The sequence below is a fragment of the Podarcis tiliguerta genome (genome assembly GCF_965153285.1).
Source record: "Podarcis tiliguerta genome assembly, chromosome: 1".
In the NCBI taxonomy this organism is placed as follows: domain Eukaryota; kingdom Metazoa; phylum Chordata; class Lepidosauria; order Squamata; family Lacertidae; genus Podarcis; species Podarcis tiliguerta.
This window is the reverse complement of record NC_139534.1, coordinates 28,004,267-28,027,333: the sequence shown is the minus strand read 5'-3', so window position 1 is coordinate 28,027,333 and position 23,067 is coordinate 28,004,267. Positions and strand designations below refer to the sequence as shown.

Genomic DNA, 23,067 nt, shown 5'->3' with positions numbered 1-23,067 from the left:
AGACTTTTGGGCAAAGTCAGTGTGTTGCAATTCAAATCCAACAAGAAGCATTCTTGTTGATTGTACAGGATCAGAAAGGAAGGTATCGTATAAGAAAAGAAAATAGTAGCTGTTTGACAGTGGGATGGAATAATAGAACAGTCATATTGGAAGGGACCCCGGGGAACATCTAATCCAAACCCCTGCAATGCAGGAATATTCAGCCATCCCATGCAGGGACCAAACCTGCAACCTTGGCATTATCAGCAGCATGCTCTAACCAAGGACTCAGCTGTACATCTGCAAATATAATGTTTTGCGTGCATTATACAAATGCGACACTAGATGGCGATGGTGAGTTTATGGCAAATTCAATATATTTTTCAAAACGTTTTTTTAACCATTATCACAGAGTTTTTTTATATGTGTCTAGATTCCACCCAACTGTGCTATCCTAAATGCACTCCCTTGGGAGGTTGTGGACTCTCCTTCGTGGGAGGTTTTTAAGCAGAGGTTGGGTGGCCATCTGTCATGGGTGCTTTAGTTGTGATTCCTGCATTGCAGGGGTTGGGATGGATGACCTTCAGGGTCCCTTCCAACTCTATGATTCTAACAAACTTCTCTTACAACGAGAATGGGTTTGCATAATCAGCTTGGTTGCAGCACCAGGCTACATTGTCCAGTTCTAGGTGTTTTCTTACGCATCGTATATATTTAGTGAGACCACAGAGCACTACCACTTGAACGTTAAGCATAGCAGAGAGTTGGTGGTAAGCCATAATAGCTTTCCCACACACACTGTTGGAACTTGTGCCAGGGGGATTTGTGAAAAGAGATTTGGATTATGCCCTTTAAAGTATGTTCATTTTCCAAGCTGCAATTCTGTGTGTGTGTGTGTGTGTGTGTGTGTATACGCACACACATACATGTGAGTGAGGTTTGGAAGAAGGATGGTATATGAATGCCTTAACCCACATTCAGGCCCACACAATTTCCAACAGTGCGAAAAGGCTTAATGTGGGGCATACATGTGGGGCATATCATAACATTCAACAGACCGCACTGAAAATTATTATTTGTTTATGTAAAGCAATCTTACCCCACTTTTTCGGGGGGGGGGGACCCAAACAAAACAGAGAAACCCAAAAGCTCCCAGGGTTATGGGTGGGGGTGAATTTTGTTTTCCTTCGCCGTTTAATGAGAATTCACACTTTTCAAACCAATCCTCAAAGCAAAACACATTAATCCTACCAGATTTGGCACATCTCTGAATTTTGCAGTGCAGTTCTGCAGCCGAACAGTGTGTACAAAATTGTATATATTAGGGGGAAATTCTGTTTCATGAGTGAAAGTCTTGTGTGGTAGCAGAACAGGAACGCTGGATCCCACCCACTGTGGAAAGAGAGAGTGCATTTCCTTCTGTAATTATAATTATATTCTGTAATTATATTGTTCATATTTCCTCCAATATGAATGAAACAGACACTCTCTAACACATACAAACAAACAAACAAACAAACAAACACATATTCACTTTCCTGCCTGAACTCAGAAGTGCCACTCTGAATAATGTCTCCCAACACCACCCCAGCCTCAATATGAACTGCCATACCAGTTGGCTTTAGCAGCTGCTGTGCCGAATTGTGTGTCGCTTTTGCCTCAGGCTGCTCTTTGTGTCAGAGAAATGAATAGTTAGAAAGAACAGGTTCAAGGGACACAAGAGGAGCAGGGGAGGGTGGGCAGACACACCTTTTGTTCCAAGACAGCTCTCAGATTAAAATCGTGATGGAAGCTTCCTAGGCATGACAGAAAGAGGCCAAAGAATAGCGGAGGTGAGATGTTCAGAGTTCAAGAGGCTCCCCGTTGAGCCCACACACGGGGGGCTTCTTTCTGAGCAGCTCCGGGTTGGAGATCATTATAGCCGAGCCACTGCTGTTTGAGCGGATGTACTTGGTTGCCCTCACAGCTTAGTAAATTACTCAGGAAAGGCTACTCCATCCCAGAATGGAGTATGAATTCATTGTCTCGATACATTTCCTCAAGAATGGCTCTCGAGGAAAAACACTCTGCTGAATTTCCCCACCTCTAAGGGAGGTATTTTGGTCTGGTAGATTTTATTACTTTCCTGCCAGCCTCAGAGATGCTCAGTGAGCTAATATTTTTAAAGCCCTTGCCATTTCCCCCAAAGGAAGGCACTATTAAAGTATTAAGCGAGAGATGCAAATTGCATTGGCAGCTCTGCGCCTCTTCTCTAAAGGACCAGCTCTGAATGTGGACACAACACACCAGCGTCGTTCCCCCCCTCTTGTCGTGGATGTAATGTATGCATTGATTTAATTTATCCCCCATCTTTCGGCAAATTCCCAGAGCAGCTTACAGGAAGTTAGCATTAACAGTAAAACAAATTAAAATAAAAACAAGACCGTCAGGACACCGTAATGTAAGAGAGCAGTACAAAAGCAGTCCATGGAATTAAAAAACAAAAAAAAACCAGCAAGCTGGGTAAGAACGTAAGAGCCCTGGTCTCCAACCAGGTGCCCGTGAGAAGTCCTCAAGCAGGACCTGAGTGCAAGAGCAATCCTCACCTGCACAAAGGACTGAAAAGCCTTGGGAGATAAAAGACAATACAAATTTGCATTGATAAAAGACAACTACCAAAGTTGTTTCTCACCTTCCTAGGCCATTAAAATATGGGCCAGTACATAAAGATTCCCTGCTTGTCTCCAGGGAAGGTAATTCCCCAAGGCAGTTATGAATATAAAAGCAAACAGAAAGACGACAGAGATCCAACCATTAGAAACACAAATTACCAAACCAAGAATAGCAGCAAACAAACCCTGACCACAAAGAGTAGCATCACAATCCTAGAATCATAAAGTTGGAAAGGGACCATTGGGATCATCTAGTCCAACCCCCTGCAATGCAGGAATCTTTTGCCCAATGTGGGACTTGAACCCACGACCCTGAGATTAAGAGACTCATGTTCTACCAACTGAGCTATCCCCATTAAACAGCATTTGTTGTCCAAACTTGGACCTGTGGCACCACCACTGTTTTGTGGGAGAGATTCCATCACATACCAGAACTTTAGGTTTTCACATTTGAAGCAGATCAAAGGGCTCTGCCTCCCTAGCAAAACAAATCCATTTAAAATAAAAAAAAGTGTTCTGTGGTTTGGGAAGTTTGGGGGAAATGCATTGAAAAGTTTGGGTTGAATGACTCCACACTTCATCTTTTTCCATTGCTTTTCCCCAGGGGGAGCCACTCTTTAGCACTCAATTGGAGCAAACAGCAGTTCAGGTTTTCCCCAAATTGCCATTTGTTCCTATCTATTGCTAAAGAGCACATTTTCCTTTGGAAAACAACTTGGCCCCTTTCCTAGAAAGTGCAGGTCAAGTGGGAAATTGTACAGACTTGTGATTTCTAAGGACAGCACAAGCAGAAGTTTGGGCAAGCCCTAAAGAAAAGATGTATAAACACCCCACAAGCAGATCAGAATGAATGTGGGAGAAATGCTTATTCACCTATAACTGTCCCACAAACAAATCAGAATGGATACTCAATAAAGACTGGATAGAGTCTAAACTCCGCATAAACCTTGTGCAAGCGAATCAGGATGAATGCTCAGTAATGGACAGAGCTGCCACCAGATTTCATCTAAAAAACACCCCCAAAGGTAAAGTCAGCAACTGCTGCTCAGAAAAGACCATTACAGAATCCTGAGGGAACCAAATTACATTAGAGGAAATTCCCATTGGAGGTACCGCACATTGCTTGCTGGGAATCATGGCAAGTATTAATAGAGGTTATTAGTCAACGTGGCTCCATGCTAACATTGGGTGCCCACTGTAAGTCTATCGCTGGTGGTGAGGTCTCTCTTGGCTCAATGTGCATAGCTGATAGGACCAGCCAAGACTAGTCTTGCCACCACAAGTCACCTGACACCAGGGGAGGCTGGTCCGTCAGGGCAAATGGAGCATTGCCTCACCAACCACAGTCTGCCCTTAGCCTTCCTGCCTTATTACTTACACCCAGTCCAGCAGCTGGCACAGACTTTCAATATCCACCTTTTTAGTCTCAGTGTTGCCCTTTTGGAACTTAGCAGTGGGGAGGATGGGGGTGAAACAAGAGATTAGCTGATTCTGCCTGTGATGGGCTCTGGCTCTGCCACCTGTTGGCCTCCCTGCCCTTCCACCCCACCAGTTTTAGCCACTGCTGTTTTTCTAGGAAAAGATGATGAAACTCACCAGGAACACCTCCCTTGTTCTCTTAGAATGGCAATGGTGCCCACCTGAGAGGTGCCGGAACTGAGTTCTGGAGAGTTCCAGCTAAAAAAAGCCTTTGTTTCACCAAGCATCACAGCCTTATACAAGTGTCTGGAATTAGTTTGGGGAAAACCCAAAAGTGGTTGCTGGGGCTGAGGGGGGTAAGACCTAGACATGAACGTGCTGGGATCAAATCTCAGGGCAGTCATGCCTTCGTTGGTAGCCTTGGCCAGTTTAGGGGAGTTTCACACATGTGCTTTAGTGAGTGTGCATGTGGGTGAAGGAGAAGAATAGGAAATTATTGGTAACACCTCCATATTATAAGGAATGTACTCTGCATACTTCCCTGGTGTTCCAGCACAAGCAAACTCTGAGATATACACATTTTATCCCTCTTCTGTTGAAGCCTGCAGTTCCATTAGTCCATAGTTACACTGCTTTGTATGGGGAAAGGCACTAAGCCCAACTGCACCTGCCTCATCCCAATAGGGAGCCAAAAGGTTACGGGCAGAATATTCTGAAACCTCCAATTAGATTGGGATGCAGGGATTGCCTGGCTCATGCTCCTCTAGCGGGAGTGCGACGGGGGAGAAAATGCAAGTATAATGTGCAGGCTGCCTAATGAGGGTGTGGGAGAGAAACCCCACTTTCATACCTTGCTGAAGAAACAATTCACAGTATGGAAAGGCAGAGCACATGGGATTACCCAGGGGGGTTTGTTCAACAGGGAGCAACAATTGCAATAAATCAAACGATGCAGATGCAAAGGAAGGAAGGAAGGAAGATGATAGATAGATGATAGACAGATAGATGATAGATAGAGATGATAGATAGATGATAGATAGATAGATAGATAGATAGATGATAGATAGATAGATAGATAGATAATAGATAGATAGATAGATAGATAGATAGATAGATAGATAGATAGATAGATGATAGATGATAGATAGATAGATAGAGAGATGATAGATAGATAGATAGATAGATAGATAGATAGATAGATAGATAGATAGATGATAGATAGATGATAGATAGATGATAGATAGATAGATGATAGATAGATAGATAGATAGATGATAGATAGATAGATAGATAGATAGATAGATAGATAGATAGATGATAGATAGATAGATGATAGTAGGTAGATGATAGATAGATTAGATAGATAGATGATAGATAATAGATAGATTGATTGATTGATTGATTGATAGATGATAGATAGATAGATAGATAGATGATAGATAGATGATAGATAGATAGATAGATAGATAGATGATAGATTATAGAGATAGATAGATAGATGATAGATAGATGATAGATGATAGATAGATAGATAGATAGATAGATGATAGATAGATAGATAGATAGATAGATAGATAGATGATAGATAGATAGATAGATGATAGATGATAGATAGATATAGATAGATAGATTAGATAGATGATAGATAGATAGATTAGATAGATAGATAGATAGATGATAGATAGATAGATGATAGATAGATAGATAGATAGATGATAAATAGATAGATAGATGATAGATAGATAGATAGATAGATAGATAGATAGATAGATAGATAGATGATAGATAGATAGATATAGATAGATAGATATTAGATTAAAGGTCTGGACTAGCATGTTTGATCAGAGGTTCCAGCACTCCAGGAACTTTATGCACCTCAAATAAAAACACAAGAACATCTACTAGAGGTAATTCTAATGGTGCTGAGAAAGAAATAAGAGACCGAGCAAGAAGTCTGAATCCTCTCATTGTTGCATTTAGGTTAGCGGCAGCACCCTGATTAAACACAAGGGGTCGTGGCCTCTGTGGTATCTAATAGGTGGAGGAAGAGTCAGAACGCTCAGGTTGCTTATCTTTACATAAACTTACAGAGCAATTCCCTCTCTCGAACTGGACTTTCAAAAGAAGAATGTGGTAGTGGCTGGAGCTAAAACTCCACCCGTTAGTTTGTTCTTGTGGTTCCTTTCATTCTCCGCTGCAGTTGCATGGTGGGCTGTTCATCAACAAACAGCCTCTTGCTCCAGGCTTACCAAAGTGAGCAGCTCTGCCTTATTTTCAATAAGAATTTAACAAAGATGTCAGAACTTCCCCATTCAAAGTAATAAGTGGACCCATCAAACTCGTTCTTGCATAGCTGTTCCTCTTAAACACATCTGAACCTAGTTTCCGTCTTCTGTTCCTAGATTTAACAGCTACCCTGACAGCGGTTGTAAATTTCGTTAATCAGCCAGCTGTGCATTTAAGTAGATGCATATTTTTGCCTAAAGCGTGTCATTTTTAACTAGCATACCATATTTCCTGCACACAGACCTAGGAACAAAATTCTGCAATGAATGAGAATTACGATTTGGAGTTTTCTGTTGGAAAAAAAGAACCTTTTTTCCGGAGTGGCTTGCAGGACTTTTTTAATATCGCTGCTATGGAAACAGGAGACAGAAATACTCACGTAGCACTTTCTTCCTTAGACCCCTTGGTAACTTCTATTTTACGCTTTACATTTTAAACACTTACAATTTAAAGACATGTGCCCTGATCCAACAGGCGAGAACACAAGGGTGCCGTGCATACATTTTCCCAAACTGAGAAACTTGCTCCAGATGTTGGGACCTAATGCATCTAGACCTACTGTTAGAGGTGGTTCGATATGGTCAGTCGTCTGCTTATGGGAGGCGAGGAGGAGGACAAAATCCAGACCTCTGTTACCCACACACACCCCAGCCAATTTCAAAGTGGGGGTGAACTATATAGATGTTTCACCTACCACCACCCTCTTGAGTGTAACTGAAACAGGCTGGGACTGGGAAATGGCTGGAACTGAAGAGGCAGAAGACTCCAAGAGACTCTCCTCTGAATGTCCTGAGGTGAGGCAGATGGCAACTGGAGACGGCGGCCATCTTGTGGCAGGCAGCCTGAGGAATGTTCTCCCCATCTGCCCTTGATAACATAACATCCAAAAAGACCATTTCTGTTTTCTACCAACCTTTAAATCTTTTCAAGCTGCTTTCAAAACAACAACAATCATCTTTTACCTGCTGTTTTTGTAGTTTTCTGATCTTCTGTGCCAGGAGTGGGGCCCCTGTGGCCTTCCAGATGTTGTTGAACTACAGCTCCCATCATCCTTGACCACCAGCCATGCTAGCTGGTGCTGATGGGAGGTGGAGTACTCCAACATGCCCATCACTGTTCTATGCTGACCATACTCTCTTTTCTTTTTTGAAATTGGGAGTCAAACCGAGGACACTTAGGTGACAGAGGGCAGAACAAAGACCAAATAAAGAAGCAAACGTTCAGGTTGTCTCAAATGTGCAATGTTTTCACTGGAGTCAATGTTGGCCGTTTGCTCCCCATCAAAGGTTAAGGAAAGTGATGAGAATGTTGTGCATCTCAGGGGGAGCGAGTGATGCCTTGTGGACCCTTCTCCATATAAAGCTCACATAAGAAGATCCTGCAGGATCAGGCCAATGGCCCATCTAGTCCAGCATTCTGTTCACACAGTGGCTGAACATTTGCTGCAGTGAAGCCAGCAAGCAGAATTCACACATTTAGTTGGCCTGAGTAAGTTCATGTTCATGATTAAGAAACACAGCTTGCAGGTTAGAAATCGTTTCCAGGTAGGAATCGGCATATTAAAATTTTATTTAGAAATTAGGGTGGGGTGGAGAGAGAGAGAGAGAGCACTCAGTCATGTTGTGATGGGCATGTTCCCTGTGTAGCTTATGTCTGCTTTTATTTGTGGTGGGTAACTGGAAGTTTAGAGAATTATGTTGATAAAAAGCTATAATTACATGTCACAATTTTAAACATTATAAAATATTTTGCTGCTTCGTATCTGTTGGCACTTAAAATGTTTACATCTATAACACATCATTTCTTTTAAAAAGCAATTTTTTAAAAAATCTCTTTTTTTGTTACAAAAAAGGTAGAATTTCAGGTTCCCTTCCTGTTTAGATTATTACACATTCTTGCTGCACATTCATATTGCTGTCCAATTTCCCCTTTATAAATCTAAAACTCAGATGTTTCATTTTCATAAAAAGTCAAAGAGTTCAGTTCCTTCTGCACAATGTCTGGACTGAAAATCCTAATGGGTTGTGAAATGATGGATTAATCACATATTTTAGAATATGAGTCTGTTGATTGAACAGAGTTTAATCAAAGATGTCTCCTGTAGAAAAGGATCAGTGCTGATGACCTTTATTCTAAGCAATTTTGTCGCGTATGTTGCTTCAAACAGAATTCATTGAAGATTATGATATTCAAAACGGTACATGATTTTTCTATTGTCCCTGAGTCTAGAGAGCCAATTAACATCATTAAATGCCCTCCATGACATCTGCATTGAGATATTATGATTTCCATGATCAATTATTTTCAAAGAATAGAAGTTAATGGGTAAAAAAATTAAGGTGTCTGATTCTTCTATTCATTGCCATTGTTGCATTCATCATACTGAACACAACTGAAATTCTATTAATAATGAAAATAGTTATTATGGTTTTCTGATTGCTGTTTCTTTATATATAGTAGATTCCTTAGTCCTAAACCAGAATGGACCATTGGCATAAGGGACATCCATGCACACAACAGAACTTCTTTTCCTGTCCCCTCCAGTTCCCTCTAAAGAAGATTTTGGGGGTACACAGTGGAAGGAGAATCCCATTGCACTAGTGGAACCATGCTGGCAGACTATTAGATGCAAAACATTTCTTCTAGGTGCACAATTTTCTGCTTATTCAAAAAGTGTGAGAGTGTGTGGCCCTCAACCCTATTTTAGCCTTTGCTCCAATGCAAACTATCTGTTGCACTAAATATGCAGCTTCAGGAGTGCCAGCTTGGCCCTGCAACTGTGGGTGCCTGGGTCTGTGGGTGCCATGAAGTGGCCCTGGCACCAAAATGTCTGGGTGCCCGGCCCCTTCATGGGAAATTTTGTGGGTGCTCGGGCATCCAGGTCCGCAGGGATGTGTGGCTTGGAAGGACATAATGGGTGTGTGTTTTTCTGTCTCAGTTTCAAAATAATTACCGTATTTTTCGCTCTATAACACGCACCAGACCATAACACGCATGTAGTTTTTAGAGGAGGAAAACAAGAAAAAGATATTCTAAACGAAACAGTGGATGTATGATTTTTGTGGTTCATGCTGTGGCCACAGACATGTGATCTGACGGTGAGTTTGGGGTAGCCCAATGCAAAAATCCTGAGGATCCATGTGAACAGGAAGCCAGAGAAGGAGAACAATGCCTCACACACACACACACACGCACACAGTATCAATCCTAAAGTCACAGGAGAGCGCAGGGGCGCTGGGAGAGTGAACAGGAAGCAGGAGGAGGAGAACGATAGCTCAAACACACACACACACACACAGTGGCTAATCCAAAATCAGACAGCAAAAAACTGCAGGCAGGGACAGAGAGCACGGGGTTGTTTTAAAGCAGCCAACCCCGCTCTGTTTCTCTCCCTCTTCCCCCGCTCAGCTGGCTGAAAAGCTTTGCTGCTACTTAGCAGCTCAGTGGGGAGGAGAGAGGGACATAGAGCACGGGGTTGTTTTAAAGCAGCCAACCCCGCTCTGCTTCTCTGCCTCCTCCCCGGCTCGGCTCGCTGACAGGAGCCGCTTACACCCGCTTTGCTGTTTCAAAGTGAGCCACAGACTGCTCACAACTGCAGCAGATTCCCCCGCCATCCAAAGGCATTCGCTCCATAACACGCACAGACATTACCCCTTACTTTCTAGGAGGAAAAAACTGCATGTTATGGAGCAAAAATTACGCTAAGTAAAATATTCATGAAGTGGGGCATTGCTCTTGGGAGAAGTGGTGTTGGCCATTTACAAACAAGGGGGCCTTCTGCATATGTTATTTGCAGTGGTATAGTTGCGTACCCTCCAACATTTCTCTGATGAAAATAGGATCGTCCTAAGGAAAAGCAGGACATTCCAAGATCAAACCAGAAACCAGGATTGCTTCTGAAAATCTGGGACTGTCCCTGGAAAATAGGGACACTTGGAGGATCTGTAGTTGATTTTGGACCCAAAGTTTTTGAAAGGCCTGTCTGCACTTACCAGTTATTGTGGTACAGTGGTACCTCAGGTTAAGAACTTAATTCGTTCTGGAGGTCCGTTCTTATCCTGAAACTGTTCTTAACTTGAGGTACCACTTTAGCTAATGGGGCCTTCCGCTACCACCATGCAATTTCTGTTCTCATCCTGAACATCCTGAACCCGAGGTACTATTTCTGGGTTAGCGGAGTCTGTAACCTGAAGCGTCTGTAACCCGAGGTACCACTGTATAACTGCTGTCTGTTGTGATGTTTTGAGGAGTGAAATTGTATCTGCAGCCCTTGTTATCAGAGAGCGAGTGTGGGGTTTTACTTTCCACACAATTGACAAGTTGTGCCCAAGCTGGAAAAAGTTTCAAAGCCGAAGTCCCACCCTTTACATACCCTCATGTTCCTTCAGCCAGTAAATGCTGTAGTTATGAGTCTGCACTTGTGGACAGCCATTTTATTGGGGTTTGTTTGTTTGTTTGTTTGTTTGTTTGTTTGTTTGTTTGTTTTTCGTATTTAATGCCTAGCTTTCAGGAATTCTAATCATGTGGGTGTGCAGTATATGAGATTAAAAGATGAAAATGTGTCTGCCTTAGGTATGGCAAACCTGGTTGTTCTGATGAAAGTTTGTCTGCACCAAAGAATTGATGTCATGGGCAGTACTTTGACTCCCACCACTCTCCTCGGAATTGAACTCTCAAACTGACAACTCACACCAGTCAAATAGAAGTGGCATGAAACAGGCGTCCCCCAAACCACATCCACCAACCCCCATCCCCTCCACACCAAAAACCAGAATAATGCCACACACAGAGCCATTCCAGATCTTTCTCAAAGTATCAGATTTTTTTATGGTAGAGAAGGAAAAGCAGGGTTGTGCTGTTGTTTTTTAAGAACACTATCCTGGAATACTTGCTGAATAGTGACATCACATGGCAGCATGCAAAAAATAAATAAAAAACCAACTCCAAAACAGTTAGTGTGCCACTATAAATAGTAAGTGAAGCAAGATCAACAGTGAGTGATTTTAATAAGACGACAATTAATAAGATGGCACAAATGGCATGGCCAAGAGTAAAGAAGCTGGGATTTGTCAAAATTATTTCCGCAGGTAATTAGCGCTAAAATGCTAATGAATTTTCTTGATGACTTAAAAAAGAAATGTGGATACCTGAACTTGGATTGAAAGGCACTAGAAATACCTGGATAATTTGGTGTGGATAATCTGACGTGTAAGCTCGAAATTTCTCCTAGAAATTTGCCCAGTAAATGCCAAAGTTTTAAATTGTTTGTCGTGATAACTTGTTGAGTTATAGGAGGCTGATTCATTATTCAGTTCAGTGAGCTAACACCCCAGACATCTTAAGTATGCCTTCAGATGTTTGAGCCATCATATTAGTATTAGCTCCTCTCATCCTGACACAGATTAATTGAAAGCTGCGCTGCTCCGCCAAGAGGCTTCTATATCACCAAGGCCATTGTCACCCCTTCTGAAAGTCACAACCCAGGCTGCCACGCCACAAGCATCTTTATGAACACTACAAGAAAGAATAGGCTTAAGATTAAGACAAGGAGCAGAGAAACAGCTCCTTACTACGATATAATTTAACAGGCTCCGGTGGCAATTATTGTCAGTAGCATTATTGCAGAGATAATGAAGAATTCATTAAATAGCATTGAAAGACATCCCTGCCCAAAAAAGAAAGGTGCTGAGGGCTCGTATGGGGGTGGGGGTCCCTGTCTGTTGCTGTGGTAAAGTTTCCATCAAACGAAAAACACTATAGTTGATTTAATAGAGGGAAGGAGGCTTGCTGAGAAAGCTTGGAGGAGAGCATGGCACATACGTGATGAGGAATAATCACAGTGGCTATGGCAACTGAAGGTGAAATGTGTTATTTGCATCAGTTTATAATCTCTCCAGGATGCAATTTCCACGTTACTACCATAGCGGAATGTGATCGATGTAATCAGGGGCGACCTATCGCGCAACACGGAATCCGAGGAAGTTCCAAGAACAATTTCTTAAAGGCAGTGAGAGGGGAAGTGCAAGAATTAGATGCCTCTGGAAGAAATTTCAAAAAAAGCATTCCACTCTGAAAGTACGGCACAGTATCGGGGGGGGGGGGATGCTAACCTAAATTTATATGCAAAGGCTTATAAGCTCAGTGGTAGAGTAGAAGGTCCATGGGTTCAGTACCTGGTATGTCTAGTTGAACTGCGGAGGATCATGGGAGATCAGAGTGGAAATGTAGAGGTGTTAAAACACCTTTAAGCCTCCATGAGATCACTGAGAAAAAGTTCAACAGAAGCTTAATTAACCAACTTAGGTGGAATCATATATAGTTTGGGTCTAACATAAGGCAGCAGTGATTAACTGGTTCCATCGTAGATGGATACTATAACTTGTATTCAGGGGGAAACTGAAAAAAAGAAGCCAAAAAGTGACCCAAACTTTGGATTTTCCAAAGTTTTCTACAAGCCTAAGGAATTTCCAAACTCTTTTCTGGTGCCAATGATCCCATTTTTATGCAAGTATATTTAGTAGTAAAAAGAACTAAGGTTTTTTTTAAAAAAACAACAACATCCTATATAATCAGATTTATTTCTGTTCAGAATATTTTTGAACGTTTCCTGAAAGGCCTTCAAATCTCTTTAAAGCAAAATGTCTTGTGCTAAATGGTAAGTGCATTAACCATAAAGAAGAGTCTTACGTTCTAGGATAAATATGGTTGGGAATCATATTTCCCCATTCATTACAGTGGCTCTTGATTTACTATAAAGAAGAAGAAGAAGAAGAAGAAGAAGAAGAAGAAGAAGAAGAAGAAGAAGAAGAAGAAGAGGAGGAGGAGGAGGAGGAGGAGGAGGAGGAGGAGTAGTTTGGATTTGATATCCCGCCTTTCACTCCCTTTAAGGAGTCTCAAAGCGGCTAACATTCTCCTTTCCCTTCCTCCCCCACAACAAACACTCTGTGAGGTGAGTGGGGCTGAGAGACTTCAAAGAAGTGTGTCTGGCTCAAGGTCACCCAGCAGCTGCATGTGGAGGAGCGGAGACGCGAACCCGGTTCCCCAGATTAAATGGTTCTTTTCATATGGTTCAGATGAACGTTAGGTCAGCCAATTACGGGACGGGGCGGGTTGCCAAAACTAGTTGTAAGAGAAAGACATCGGTATGGATATTTGTGACCTATTGCTGAAGATCTTAGATGGGCTACCATAATTGCAAGGCAATATTGAAAATATCAAAGTACCCAAGTGAACTGCATTGCTTTGCCATGTTAAGTTAATGATGCTTTATTTGCTTCCTTACAGTCGTGACCTGTTGATAATAGTTACCATTCATTTATCTCTGCACAAAACCTTAAAACACCTTCAACTGGTATCATTTAGCATTTCAAATGTTTTGCTGCTAGCATCAACATAAACCAGCCCCTGTCAAAAAAAATCATTTTCTGTTCATGTTTTTCAGAAATAGCACGTTGCCGCAAGGAATGGGGACTACACAGGAGAAGGAACACCCCAAAAGACGTTAAAGCTTTTCTCCAAGCTCCATGAATGCGTTCCAAGTTGCTTCTCTGCGTCGAACTTTACGGCTTGGAAAGTAACATGGTGCCCCTGTGGGAGATGCCAGAGATAGCGAGGCTATTCATTTGTTCTGCTGAATAGGAGAGCTCCAGGAACAATGGCTTCAAAAGTCTCCTGTTTGTATGTCTTGACGGTCGTTTGCTGGGCAAGTGCTCTGTGGTACTTAAGTATAACACGACCCACTTCGTCCTACACAGTCCACAAAAGTTTCCGCACCATCTCAATAGCCAGAAAGAATGTCTCCTTCGGCAATATAAGGACTCGGCCAATCAATCCTCACTCGTTTGATTTCCTCATAAATGAGCCGGAGAAATGCGAAAAGAATGCCCCCTTCCTGGTCATTCTCATCAGCACCACACACAAAGAATTTGATGCCAGGCAAGCCATTCGGGAGACATGGGGAGACGAGAACAACTTCAAAGGTATTAAGATTTCCACTCTCTTTCTCCTGGGGAAAAACACAGACCCCGTGTTAAATCAGATGGTGGAGCAGGAAAGTCAAATCTTCCATGACATCATCGTGGAGGATTTCATCGACTCCTATCACAACCTGACTCTGAAGACGTTGATGGGAATGAGGTGGGTGGCGACATTTTGTTCGAAAGCCAAGTACATCATGAAAACGGACAGCGACATCTTCGTGAATATGGACAACCTCATTTACAAATTGCTAAAACCCAATACCAAGCCGAGGCGGAGGTACTTCACTGGCTACGTCATCAACGGAGGCCCGATAAGGGATGTCCGTAGCAAGTGGTACATGCCTAGGGACTTGTACCCTGATAGTAACTACCCGCCATTTTGCTCGGGCACTGGCTACATCTTTTCAGCGGATGTAGCGGAGATGATTTACAAAACCTCCCTCCACACAAGACTTCTTCATCTTGAAGATGTGTACGTGGGACTTTGCCTGCGGAAGCTGGGCATCCACCCTTTTCAAAACAGTGGCTTTAATCACTGGAAGATGGCCTACAGCCTATGTAGATACCGGCGCGTTATCACAGTGCATCAGATATCACCTGAGGAAATGCACAGAATTTGGAATGACATGTCAAGCAAGAAGCACCTCAGGTGTTAGGACACTTTGCAGATGTAAATGCTTTTTGTAAAAAAAAACACACAAAAAAATTAATTGAGTAGAGAGTAAATGGATGTCTTTTGATTGGAAAATGGGATGCTAACTTTCAGGAGGGGAAGATCTTCTGTATTTTTTTTGGTTTTGTTTTTGTTCTTCTTTACGGCTTTGATTTCTGGTTTACAGACCACATAACGCAGTTGTCAAAAAAGGTAGGGTCACATCTGTCTTGGCCAGTTTCATAACTGCATAAAGGGGACAAATAACTGTTAGATGCTGTGTAATCTATTCCTATTACACCTCCAGAATAGGAACCCTCCTCTAAGGCAAGGGTAAGCAGTCTGAAAGATCAAGAATCCTAGCTCTTTCTTTCTTCAGCTCATGCTCACTGAGATGGATTTGAATGGGGAAAGCTAAGCAGTTTTATTATGGTCTTCTATTTCAAATTAGCCTCTCCTTCCCCTAAATACTAGTGGCCTCCTGATCTGAAGCAGAACATGGGGCTGTGGTTGGAAGAAGAAGAAAAATCAGGAGTCTCTCTCCATGCAGAGGATTCTTTGGAAGCAAGTGTTTAATCTCACCTACCTGGGAGTAAGTCTTACTGGATTCCACTGGACTTACTTCTGAGTAGACATGCATTGTTAGAGATTAAAACACAGACCCCAAAATGGGATGGCGCAGGGTTTTTAGTTTTTAAAAAAATCACTATGCACAATTTCTTCACTGAGATGCAACATAAGGCCTCAAAATACACTAACAATAATGATGATGATGATGTTAAAATACAGAACAAAAAGTGCGTGCCAAAATACATTACATTATATTCTTTACAAAAGGCAAATTTCTCCAGTATGTAAACTGCAAAAAAGGAACCTTTTAGAACTTTGCAGTTTTAATACAGATGGTGACATGCCCATTTATCAAAATAAGATTTTCCGTTTTATTATTATATTTGTAGACACAGAATTAAAGATCACATGATTATTAAGGATATGCAGCATTGTTAAATAAAACAAAATGTTAACTGGAAAACATCTGTAACTGCTGTGGGAGGGAAGCAAATCCTCAGCCGACACTTTCACTAGTTCAGTGTTAAAAACCGTTTGTTACGGCACTTTGCTTTTCGAAGAGCCTAAGTGCTTTTTCAATTATAAAAGGCTGCCCATAGGAATTATAGCACTGTATTCTGTAGATATAAGCATAATTAGTTTTTTCCCCATAATTAAAAGGCCTAAGAGCTACATAGAGAAGCAATAGAAAGGGGAGGGCTTTCTGTTTATTACTCCCTGCATGCCTTTCCCAGTGACACTAGTAGTAATTAGATTTGAAGCCAGCAGTTATCATCATTTGACAGACACATTGACAACTTCGTAATAATAAGCCACACACATCGCTAGGTCAATTAAAAGCAGCGATACCCAATATTAAAAAAACAAAGAGATTGCTGTTACAAAATCAAGCAGTGGACTCAACTCAAAATCTTTCCTAAATTTACCAGCAACTCAAGCTGGGTGGCAAGGAAACTCGGTTCCTCAAGGTGTCATTGGATACCAGCTCGTGGTTAAGGATGCCAAAACCTTCCCACTCCTGAACTAAAGCAACTTTGTGGACCATTCCCAGTATTTTTTATGGGCCATCTCATAACTATTTGATTTATTTTTTTCTGGACAGCAGAACCACAGGGCACTCTGAAAGGAGTACAGTGGTGCCTCGCAAGACGAAATTAATTCGTTCTGCGAGTTTTTTCGTTCTACGAGTTTTTTCGTCTTGCGAAGCACCACTGTGTATTGACGGTTTCCCGTAGGAATGCATTGGCGGTTAAAAAAAAAAGGCGCAAGACGTTTCGTCTTGCGAAGCAAGCCCATAGGGAAATCCATCTTGCGAAGCAACTCAGAAAACGAAAAACTCTTTCGTCTTGCGAGTTTTTCATCTTCCGAGGCATTCGTCTTGCGAGGTACCACTGTAGTTCAGGAATAGCCAAGGTGGTGCCCTTCAGCTGCTGTGGACCATAACTCCCATCATCCCTGACCATTGGGCCCTGCTGGCTGGCAACTGATGGGAGCTGGAGTCTACAACATCTGAAAGGCACTAGTTTAGTACCCCTGGAATGGGCGATAATTTCTTTCCACTTAGAAGAGTAGCAGATAAATCCTCAGCTTGTTTTGCTCTTCATACACAACACATAGTTTGAATGGAATATTGTTAACAACCTCCTTTCCCCGCCCCTTTGCTGCTTCCTATGTGCCACAAGTGAATTCAGAAGTTACGATTGAGCAGGGGCAGGGTCCGTTAAAACACTAATGAGCATGCTCTCCTTTAGTTGAGGGGATTGGAACGTTTTTGATGCATATTTAATGGTCTGGACTGCGGAGATATTTTCTGAAATAAAGGGTGGAAGAAAAATATTACAAAGCCCCCTACACAGCACAGGTTCCATTTCATTTTTTTCTTTGTTTCTTTTACTAAGGAAAGTGTTTATGCTGGAAATACTACTCAAAGATTTAGAGCAAATCTATTACAGATGCTCAGTCATTTGTTGTTTTCACCTGCCATTGATGCTTCAATCTGTGGTAGAAGGTCTGCATGGGAGGAGAAGCTTCCTCTGTGGAGGTTGTGGTCTCCCTCAAGAGGATGTGGACTCTTTCCTTGGAGGTTTTTAAGCAGAGATTGTCATAGATGCTTTAATTGAGATTCCTGCATTGCAGGGGGTTGGACTAGATGGCCCTTAGGGTCACTTCCAGCTCTACCATTCCATGATTCTATCCCTGCTGCATTCAATGCCTTTCCCTAAAAATCAACAATCCCCTGTTGCTTTTCCCATGGTGGTGGAAGAAGCAGCTGGGGGTCATTCCCCCCCCCCTTAAGCTTAAAATACTATTGGAGGGGGGAAGGTTCATGCCACACACAAACACATCTTCCACTCTAGTAAACAATGCATGTGGCTCAGTGTCATGTAAAATTTGACCCTTGCATTTGCCAAAAAGCAAAAGGGCAGTGGCATTATGATTGCCTCATGATTTGAAATTAACAAAAGTGTCTCAAGTTGAACATTCAAAAACCACCTATTCCTTTCCCTCCTTCTCTTGAACGCTAGTGTCATTTGTGCGATGCCACAGAGTACAGCAGTTCTGTCAAGAGATTCCAGGAAGATGTCCACTTCCAGCCCAACCCCACATACCTGCTTCCTTAGCCCAAGCAGAGAGAAAAGTTTCATATCCATCTAATTCATGCTGATGATAATCCACATTAAAAAGTGTAACAGCACAGAACACCTGCTATGCAAATAAGGAATTTTGAAAATAGCAGCAAAGAAAAATAAGCCCACTTCTGATCACACATAACTATATTAAATTTGAAAAATAATTTGGGGAATAAATCTGAATTTTAAAACTGCTGAACAAACAGCAAATAAAAGCAGGCCAAGTAATTAACAATTTCCATTTAACTTAAATGGCGTTACTGGCAAAGAGAATATGTGCAAGCAATGGACAGAGCACATCTTAGCATATCAATAGAGTTTAAATTCTAAATATCTAATATCAGAGATGTAAAGGTGTTTTGTTCTAATATCACATGGTAGCTGCGCATGTCGGTTTGGTAGAGACCTCCCATATCAGTCCTAGAAAATGCAAGCAAGTCCACACACGCTTGTGGCTGCTTGGTGGACATCGGCTGGATCTAGACACATCAAAAAAATTGTTTCAGAAAAACGCATTGTACACTTCAAAGGGGGAAATTGCATTGGCGAAAGATGGAACTCCACAGTGCCATCTGGTGTCACAGTGTTATAACACATACAAGGCGCTTTTTCTTTACTCATGTAGCTGAGTAACTGGCAGAAGTTAGTCATCACTTAGGCTGCAAGCTTATATACAGTTGCCTGGGAGTAGGTCCCATTGAACTCAGATGGGGCTTTCTTCAGAATTGATATGCTCAAAGCAATGCATCTGGATTTTGCTGCAGCCAGCAAGCTCAGGACTAGTTGGGCATCCGAGAAACATGGGAGGGAGACAGCATTTAGGAGGTGCATAGGCTTGCTCACTCAGTGTTTCCATCCCACATACATCACCTCAACTTTCCCACATTGAGTGGGCAAATAAATGCTTAGAAATCTCCACTTGATAGGGAATCTGAACAATGCAGGATTTCTCATCATGCAGATATTTCTAAGCATGCTCAGCTGAATGTACTTGCAAGTCTCGTTCTGAACTTCACACTCAATGTGCAAAGGTTTCCTGTGGGGATGAGGACATTAAGGGCAGGGATTGTGCCTGTGTCCACTTTACTTCATTCATGGTGAATGCTTGAAAAGGTCTTCTCTTTAACTTGCCCCTAAATGACTGCAATAGCAAATGATAGCTCAATGTGTGAAATGCCTATCGTATGTCACAGGTCAAACATTGCAGAGAAGACGTTTTTATATCAGACACTGATATGTGTTCACATGATGCATACATCAGCTTTAGGATGTAGTAGGGAAAGTAGCATTTCACTAGACCAGCATCATCCGATGAAAGCTGCTCTCTAGCCAGGAAGAGAGACATTCAGATACATTTTTATCATACTTACAGGACAAAGACACCAGTGTAAAATCTGTTCTATCTTTTAAGATAGTTTGACTTATTTTAGAAAGTATGCAGCATGCATTTAATGTACTGTGCAAATAATCTGTAAGAACTGATACCTTTGCTCAATATTTTGCAAAGGAACTACTGGATGTCGGTGTGCCTACTGGTTGTGTAACACAACCCAAACTAGGATAAAAAATAGTGACAGTGATGGTGAGCGTTAGTTATGAGCAATGACCAGTTGCACTGATGCCCAAGAATGTCTCAGGAAAGAAGTGGAACTCATTACAGATCACAAAGAAGTTACGGCTTCAATAAATCACTTCATCTTTGGGTACTTCGGGTAGATTGACTAACATTTTACAACCAACATGCTGGAAGGCATTCTGTAGTGGCTGTTAAAGAGTTCCTGTATTTCGGCTTGATTAACAGCTTATGCAGAACCTCAGCATTTTTCTGACACTTCTTATTCGTTTTCTTATATGAGAGCTGCTTTCTCATTAGCACACAGGCACTAAGTGGTGGCCAGCAATTTGCAATCCAGCATTACACAGGACTGAAAACTCACAGTGACTGAGATGTTACTGAACCTGTGCCTGAGACATTCTTGAACCGTAATGTCAACAAAACATTCACTGTGAGATGTGACGCAGTGTTGTCACATGGTGAGTTAAAACTCACCATATGACAACAATGTCACATGGAGAATGTTTGCAGATATTAAAGTGCACAGATGGAAACTCATCATCCGGAAATAGCAGGGGATGTATAGACTGAGTAACATATAAACCAGTTCCCTGCTGGTCTGTGGCCATATCATGAATCCCTCCAGTAACAAACTCAGTATGTTTCAACAGAATTGGTGGCAAAACTGAGAAATAAGGAGGAGGTATCATATCTCAAGGAACTCTCAAGCTTTTAAAAATATTTAAGACACCCACAAACAGGGCAAAAAAGGGAGTCCAGTGAGCATCTTCAGTAGCCACAGATGATTGAATGTCTGTTGGCAAGAAAAATGGAAAACCAGGGGCATGGAGAGACGAATGAAATGCTCAGCTTGAGGGAATGGCTGGATGAAACCCTCCAGAGGAGTGCTTTCATTAGGAGGAAGGACAAACTGCACATTTCACATCATAGGATCCTACATTACATTCTTAGAGAAGCTGGCAGGCTCTATAAAATATCTAAGTATGTTGGCTTACCGTATGAATTATTCTTGGAATATAGATGAGAGATATGGTTTCAATGCAGTATTGAATCACAATTAGCAATACATCAAGATGTAATCAGTGTTTTAAAAGAGTACAAGGCAATCTAAGTTCAAATCCAGCAGCTATTTAAAGAAAAAATCTAAAAATGGCAAGATTACTATGGGAAAAACACATTTTCAACAGTGAAGAAATAAGATCTTCCTAAGTCAAGAGATTTTGAAATTTCCCTCAGTGTTGCATTTATGCTTAGCATTCTCTCCTCTCTCTCTTTTTTTTTCTTTGACAGATTTGTAAATATTCATCACGGAAAGTGTTGTATATATTTTAAATCAATTTATTCTCTTTCCCACTGCATATGTCTGTAGAGTCAGCTTGCAATGTAACATTTTGTTCTGCATGGAGCTGCGGCAGGCTTTTTATCTCTTAGTGTTTCAAAAGCCTTAAGCATGAGTGCCCTGATTTTTGAATGTACAAGACGTTTTTAAAAATAACTGGTTTTTTATACTTTTCTTAATTATTTTGAGCTAATTTGGGAGGGGGCTAAATCAGCAAAGGGAGACCAATTTTGGAACCTGAAACCTGCATACAAGTTCTGTTACTTGGAAGTATTTGGTCACAGAGAGATTGCAAAGAACCAACAACTACTGGGTTTTTTAAAAAAATAATCTTTGAGGAAAACAAGTGCTTACGTTACTTTTGAACAAACCACTCTTTTTTTTACAATTGCAACCAACATCCGAATCAAAGTCATGTTTGATTTTTGTTGAAATTTGAATGGACAAAGCACATGTTGCCAATAAGCTTTCAGAAGTCTTATCTTCTGAAGAACTATATAATAATAGATTTCCTTAGTGGGCGACTTTGGAGGATTCCAGAGTCATTAAGATTTGGTGGATTAGATGACCCCTTATTGGGATTAAACCTTTATAGAGTCATGTAGAGAAGTACAATTTAGGAAGGGAAAAAGGTAATGAACTAAGAAAACTTGTTGACATTATCTGAAGTTTAAATGTACCATTATATACAGATGGCTGTATTTATGTATTTATTTGTCAAAACTGTATATATTGTTTTATCTAGTGTAATTGTCTAAAAGTGCATTTCTTCTAGTTGAAAAGTATTATCTAGGGGGTTGTGGGGGTGCCAGCCAAACTGCTAATCAAGTTTTTATAAACATATATATAAATGTTCAAAAAAAGATGAAGGGGGAAAATGAAAGTGTCCTGTACAGTTTTCTTTTTTGTCATTCCTTACTGAAATGTAAACTAGACTCAGACAGCACGAAGCCAAGCTATAACCACATCTGAGGAGGACAGAGTGTTGTTTTGCTGATTGTTTTTAAAAATTGCAGGGGGGGGGTGAGGAAATAAATTAAGGAAAAATAAAGTTGTATCAAGTCGTCATTTCTACAATGCTTTCCTCAAACATGTTGTTTCATGTTTCTTGAATAAGTTATGTATCCTAAGGAACTGTAGCTAGATATATTGCAAGCATACAGATAAGACTCCTAGTAGTAAGCCATGCTAAATTCGGGTCAAAATCAGTTCAATTACAGGGTTAACACTTCTCATAGTAACTTAGCAGGTCTCTTCAAGAGTGAAATCTGCTCTTTAGGAAGCTGAAATATATTGACTCACAGTACGAATAGGATGCCAGGGCAAAAGAGACGCATGAAGAGATAGGTCAGAATTTGGCCAAGACTCAAACACCATCCATTGGTCACAATATGAAGCAAGTTTACATGAATGGGAGACAAGTTCATCATAAGAAGGAAGGACGTCGTAAGAGCATCTTATCTAGCTGCTCTGACTCTTCTTCTTTGGAGAATTTCCTGTTGGAGCTGGGAGTAGCATAGCCCTGTACTATGTTAGCTCACCCTCAAACAAGTGAGGGGAAGAAGAGTTTGGATTTGGATTTGATATCCTGCTTTATCACTACATTAAGGAGTCTCAAAGCAGCTAACATTCTCCTTTCCCTTCCTCCCCCACAGCAAACACTGTGTGAGGTGAGTGGGGCTGAGAAACTTCAAAGAAGTGTGACTAGCCCAAGGTCACCCAGCAGCTGCATGTGGAAGAGCGGAGACGCGAACCCGGTTCACCAGATTACAAGTCTACCACTCTTAACCACTACACCACGCAAGTTCTACTTGCTGGTTATACCTTGCCCCTTCTGTTTCAGCCCCATCACCTGGCCCTCACCATCTTGCATGCATTGGAGGGGAAAGGTGTGAGACGGGGAGCCTGCTCCACATGTGTGGGGTCCCTGCACTGTCAGAGCTTTAAATTGCAAGAGGAGTCAACATACTTAAAGCAGGCTCTCTG

At 41.5% G+C, this 23,067-nt stretch overlaps 2 protein-coding genes across 3 annotated transcripts in view; one reads left to right on the top strand and one right to left on the bottom strand.

Annotated features, from left to right (window-relative positions):
* The window catches only part of B3GALT1 (beta-1,3-galactosyltransferase 1), a 316,302-nt gene extending 294,170 nt beyond the window's left edge, over nucleotides 1-22,132 (top strand). For both annotated transcript variants that reach the window (XM_083413116.1, XM_083413117.1), the window contains exons 5-6: nucleotides 13,777-16,669; nucleotides 16,934-22,132. In XM_083413116.1, the coding sequence (XP_083269242.1) occupies nucleotides 13,990-14,970 (981 nt within the window). In that variant the 5' untranslated portion in view covers nucleotides 13,777-13,989 and the 3' untranslated portion in view covers nucleotides 14,971-16,669; nucleotides 16,934-22,132. The remainder of the gene's footprint in view (nucleotides 1-13,776; nucleotides 16,670-16,933) is intronic.
* Nucleotides 1-23,067, bottom strand: part of LOC310680057 (uncharacterized protein) — a gene marked incomplete at its 3' end in the record, with an annotated part of 45,363 nt that overhangs the window by 715 nt on the left and 21,581 nt on the right. The window contains exon 4 of the mRNA XM_083446228.1: nucleotides 1,231-1,371. Within this exon, the coding sequence (XP_083302354.1) occupies nucleotides 1,231-1,371 (141 nt within the window). The remainder of the gene's footprint in view (nucleotides 1-1,230; nucleotides 1,372-23,067) is intronic.